Here is a 6,000-nt window from a genome sequence, read left to right as displayed (position 1 = left end):
GTTACTGCTTTTTGGAAGAGGTCGCTCGCCGAGGGCAATAGCGAATCGAAGCCACAGAAAACAGTAGTGACCAGTAGCTGTATTGAGAACATGAATATATTGACAATTCTTCGCCCAAAAGAATGTGCTGAAAGCTTGCACTAGTTTGCATACGTGAGAAATTCGGCTCTGGCATTCTCCGCCTCTCTTCTTGATTTGGCATTATAGTGTTCACGATTCGTACTCCAATTCCGTTTACTGTCGTGAAAACATACTCTTATTTTGCCGTCTTTTTCAGGCACTCTGAGGAATGGACTTACCCAGTCCGTTGGGTCGCTAATTTCCTGAAGATGCTGTTTTTTTTTTTTTTAGCGCCATCTATTACGCATGGGTTTACAGAAGTGAAATGTGGACACAGCGACAGAACAGCGCATAAAGGTCTTTATTTACCGCCTATTTTAGAGCCTACTCGGTACGCAAGACGAGTGCTGCTTTACCGTGCACCTCAGACGGCCTGCTTCTCGCTGGTTGACCTCTTGATTGGCGCGCATGCGTCTGCAACCGGCTGCAGATCTGCTACAAGTGCAGACAGCCAAAAAATATCAAATAAGAGATACATAATTTTGAATTCCAATGGCAGATTGCAAGCGACTGGTCGAATCACAAACGGAGCACATTGCTCCAGCGTTGATCCCTTCCTCAATATTTGCCATTGGAATGCGTTCGATCCCGTGGGAACATAGTTCTGGTGAACGTAAGCCAATCAGCACGCAGAAGTGGTTCTCGTAGGTCCGCCCATTGAAATGGCAGCCGGCGCTTTCGGTCGCCTTCGCTCTGTTGCGAGCACAATTTTATACCTGTTTTCAGAACAAATGTATCTAATAGTATAAATTTTTCCGTTTCTGATAAAGCATAACCAAATCTTCGATCGAAGCTAGCACATGTATTTGAAGCGGCGGAGGTGCCGTTTGAAAAAGCTAATGACACCTAGCTCAGTGCGACGGCATGTCAAGCGAAGGGAATGCAAGTTTTTCCTACCTACAGTAATTCAGGGGGTCACTGGTTTTAACGCGAAAACTTCTTAGAAAAGCTGTTAATTCTCGTGTAGGTTGTGATGCGCAACCTTTAACAAGATCCGAATGCGAACAATGTATGCTTCGGAAGTGTACGTTATCATTGCCGTCAGCGGGGTTTCGTCATCTTGTTGCCGCCGAAGTATGCAGGAACAACGTTGAGAATCATGCACGCAGCTGATGTGACGTGCTTTGCAAGGTTATCATGAAAGAAAAACTTACGACAGACATGTTATTCCGCCGCTTCTTTGGCGACCGGTAGCCACTGCTCGTATACATCGTCGCTGCGACGGCTGCCCACTACGATAAGCCTGCTGCCGGTGCTTGACGGCGGCGATCGCTCCTTGCTCGATTTTGATGCAGTCCGCCACGCAAGATTTGTCACCGTGAGGATTTCACAGTGAAATGATACTCTTTAGAGGTCGGCAAGCAGACAAAGCTTTCATGTCATCTAGAGCTGCTTGGGCCACCGTGGAGTGACGAGGAAGCGGGGATGCGTGGGTCGTGCCAGGACGCATAAGCGAAAATACGAGAAGCAAAATTATAAGCAGGCCAATGCCCCAATTTCGGCGGAACAAGTATCGCTGCTTCACGGAGCAATCCGGGATTTATAGCTGATCCCAATGTGCCACTGGGACCGTCAACTCTCGCCTCTGTTGCGCCATTGGAATACGACTGCTCCAAACGGAGCAGAAAAATTTGATGAGGATCTGCCATTGGAATTTAAGTTATTAATAAGTAATTATATAGCTTGGTGCAAATGGATTAAATTGGGTATCAGAACATTGGTGGAGATTTCAGAATTAGGGTGCTGCAGTTGGGCACACGTTGCATGGCTCACAGCGTCCCCTTGTCTTTGAAGAACTTCAGGACGGATGATACTGCCTCCTCAGAGAGGATGCGTTCCTCTAGGCGATCGCATTCCTTGTCGTTGGCCTTGTGGAGATCGGCCCGTATTGGGTCACGAATCAAAGTTTTCATATACTGTAGTGACTGAAAAGAAATAAAACAGGAAAGAAAGCATTTCACGTTTGCTACTTTAAATATGCTTGCTCTGAGTGGCCGAAGCCAGAAACCGCACACTGATGAACCTTCTCATGCATGGTACTTGCCAGTTAGGTGTCAGCATAGGTCACAGCTAATGGGCATCACTTCAGACCTAAAATCTGCTATTTGAAATTTTACTTAACAGTTTCCCACTGCTTTTTCTTAGCACACCTCTGAGAGGCAGAAAAAATGTTCACTTCTTCATTTAAAGCTTGTTCGTGAACCACTAATACAAATGGTAACTTTTGGTATAATGTATAAACTACCAACAGTGGAAGACCGGAAGACTTTCCGGAAGACTGCAGTGCCGTTTAGTGCGGTGACATATATGAACCGAACACCCGTTTTTTACTGATGTTTGTCCGGTTCTGCTAACTAAAATTGTTCTGGCTGCTGTAGTTGGCAAGTGCAATGGTCGGGCACATATTGGTTGATGGGTTACGTGATGCCACGAAATCTCAAACGTCATGAATGAATTAGCTGGAGCTGGCAGTTTGAGCAGCACTCTTTTTATGCGAATCGAATACAACGTGATATATGGAACAAGTCAGCCACGCAAGTACGGCGTGGTTAACGGTACGTTTTTTATGTATGTTGTATATATTTCGCATAGTGCTGTAGATCACGGCTTCGCGCTAATGAGTAGGTGTGATCTGAAGCGGATACAGAAGTTAACAATTATCGCACCCAGTTTGTATCTGGAGGCTTGAGGCATAAGACGACGGCAATGCTATTGCATCAGTAGGGATAATCCTGCACGTTAAAAGCAGAGCTGACGCGAAACGCATTTAAAAGCGCGATTAAATATAACACAGTCGGCCAGAAATTATAATATGAATTTCAAGTAATCTTGGTCCATGATGTAGTAGTTAAACGCACTTAAGCATCAGTTTTGCAACTCGCCTGAGACAAGGAAAAGCAACGAACAATTGATAAAAAATTTAGCCATATAAGATTAAGCAACGAATAGATGTATTAGCAGGCAAAATAACAATTATTGTGCCCTAACAAAAACATTCGCTGAGCAACATTACTGTTAGTGCCCCGTGACACTTTGACAATCAGTACTTTCGTCTGGGCGAGTGGGCATAATATTAGAAAAAACGTAATAGACTTCTACAAAATGTAGATGAAGAAAATGACGGGATAACACGACAGAGCACGAACTTTCAACGGGTTTTATTTTTGAGAAAGCATTTGCATATATACCAATGTTAAATAAGTTATTGTAACTATGCGGGATAAACATGTGCTCATGCAAGCAGCAATAACCGCTGTCAAGGTCAAATCACCATCCATGTCTCATCCTTTTAAAGAAAACTTAACCAAAGGTTCTTTGAGTCACTGGGCTAGGTTGTTACCTGAACAGTTTACATGTGTTCATGTTTGTGTTTAGTTTGGGATATGTGGTTTAACGTGCACGAGCGACTCGGGTTATAAGAGACGCCGTAGTGGAGGGCTCCGGAAATTTTGACCACCTAGGTTTCTCTAACGTGCCCTGACATCACTCTGCACACGGGAGCTTTGCTTTTTGCCTCCATCGAAAAGCAGGGGTTCGATCCCGCATCCTTCGGAACAGCAGTAGTCGAGCGCCCTAACCACTCCTCCGCCACGGCGCGGCGTGTGCGTGATGTGCGTGTGTTTGCGGATTTGGCCTTTGATTTTTTTTTTTTTGATTTCAGCTATCCAAGTGACGCAAAGAGCCTTTGGTTTAGTTTTCTTTAAAAGGCTGAGATTTACCAGTTATTTTACCTGCTTGGGTTTTTACTGGTTGAGCACTCCCGTGGTTATCTGGCATACTTACGATAACTGATTTCACATTGGTATATGCTGCAGATGCTGTCTCAAAAATAACACCAGCTGAAATTTTCCGCTCCCTCCTGTCGTCAGGTCTTTTTCCTCATCACACATTTTGAGCATGTTTCTTACTTTTTTGCAGCTTCACGTGCTCAATACGAGACAAAGGGAGAAGGTGGGGGAGGTGGGGGGGACATTGGGCAGAAGACGCGGAGCGTGGCGATTCCCAAACTCACACGTATCAGTAGGGTGGTTGAAAAAAATACCAGTTTGTATATTATCGCCAACATGTGCATTGACAAATCTTTTTTCTTAACAGACAATATTTAAACTTGACAAACAAAACGTAGTAACGAATGCACAGTGCTCTCTTCAGCTTTCTTAGACCTGTTTAAATTTTGTTATGCCATTAAGGTTTCCACAGGAAACCAGCTTCTAAGAAATAAAGCGCTACAGTGAGGGCACAAAGATAGAGGAGAGCCAACAGGAAAAAGGCTACATGCAACAGTTTATTCATACCAGAAATAGTTGCTTATATAGACATTAGAGGAGGGGGTACGAAACAAAAAAAAAAAGTGATTTTGCGCGAGGTCACGAATAAGGCTGATGAAGGGACGCGGGTGATGCAATAGAATCTAGTCATACCTAAAAACTTGCACAATTTGTTATGCAAAATAATCGTGGGAGTTTTGATGCAGGCACTCCAAATCTTTCAGATTTTTTCAGCCTCTCTCTGTTCACGGGCAACCGCGCCTCTACTTTTGCTGATAATACTGGTCTCTTCGCAATTCCTTCTATTCTCTTTTTATTTCTTTTCTTTCCACATTACTTGCAGTGAAGCAGTACATTCGAATCTGTTGCTCTCTTCAGCCAAAGTTCGTGCCCTCTTTAAAGTTTCCCTTATACAACGGCCCGTTTGTCCGATATAAATCTTTCCATACGTCATGGGGGTGCTATACGTAACCTGACAAACGGGCCGTTGTATTAGTGAAAGCACATGACTGGGTTATTTGGAGGAATATGGGACAGCGTAAAGGGAAATCATTCCTAAGCTGTAGTCCTCTCGCCAAGTGCAGCTAACCTAAGACTAGATGCACTTTGGCAGTACGTTTACCTGAAATGAGACTGCGTTATACCCCTGTTCCCCAGAAAATGTGACATCGGCTATGCCAGCGTCATCGCCGATAATATGCGCGAAAAATCAGCGGCATGCGCGATGCACGATGGCAGTCTTGAGGGGAAATGGCCGCTGAACTTATTGGTTGTTGTGTGGTATGACGTCAGGAGACAACGTGATATTGCCTAATTGGCTTGATTAAGATGAGAGGGTGAGATGGGAATTGATCGTTCCAAGCCCCTGAGATTCCGAGTCAGCGTCGCTATTTCTAGCCCCACTGACACCTTCGTACGGATTGGTAAAGCTGGGTAATTGTATATATTGTAAGGTAACGCGAAGGTCGGACTTGTCTGAGATAGAGCCTTTTACAAAAAGTGCAAGATTAAGAATGAATGCTAATTAGCATGCCTGAAATAACAGGGCCACAAATAAGGCGTTAGTTGTTATACCAGTAGCAATGTGCACATGCGCAAACGAATATCCGCAGAAGTGCAGCAGGTGAGGACAAAAATGCTACCGCGCCTTTACCTTCGTATGGGGCTACGTTCCTCAATTGGTTGCATGGAAGGCCTTTTCAGCGAGTTTTGGAGGTTTGGGGGACTTTGTCTTAACTCAGCAGACATAGCTCACTTAAGAAATTAGCTATGTTTCTGCTGGAAATAGCTATGCAGTGGTTACTGATGTGCTCGAATACTGTTCTCAATGATGCGGGATCAAATCCCAGCCTCGGCGGCCGCTTTTCGATGAAGCCAAAAAAGGCCCCGTGTGCTGTCCGATGTCAGCGCAAAATAAAGAACCCCAGGTGGTCGAAATTTTCGATATCCTGCACTACGGCGTCTCTTATAGCCCTAGTCGCTTTGGGACGTTAAATTTCTCAAAGCAAACGAAATCATACTAAAAGAGGCAGAAAAACATGTATTTTTTTTTCGAATTTGAGGAAGCGAAATGAAATGACAACAGTACTGGCATTCCCATCTAAAGCCTTGA

At 44.4% G+C, this 6,000-nt stretch overlaps 1 protein-coding gene across 1 annotated transcript in view; it reads right to left on the bottom strand.

Moving 5' to 3' along the window:
* Positions 1-408: 408 nt before the first annotated feature.
* Positions 409-6,000, bottom strand: part of LOC146199732 (enoyl-CoA delta isomerase 2-like) — a 28,090-nt gene continuing 22,498 nt past the window's right edge. Inside the window, exon 8 of the mRNA XM_084592182.1 lies at positions 409-2,045. Coding sequence (XP_084448308.1) covers positions 1,890-2,045 — 156 coding nt within the window. The 3' untranslated portion in view covers positions 409-1,889. The remainder of the gene's footprint in view (positions 2,046-6,000) is intronic.

The sequence above is a fragment of the Amblyomma maculatum genome, chromosome 2 (assembly GCF_055883805.1).
Source record: "Amblyomma maculatum isolate TAMU_Amacu chromosome 2, ASM5588380v1, whole genome shotgun sequence".
Lineage (NCBI taxonomy): Eukaryota > Metazoa > Arthropoda > Arachnida > Ixodida > Ixodidae > Amblyomma > Amblyomma maculatum.
This window is presented reverse-complemented; position numbering and strand designations above follow the sequence as displayed.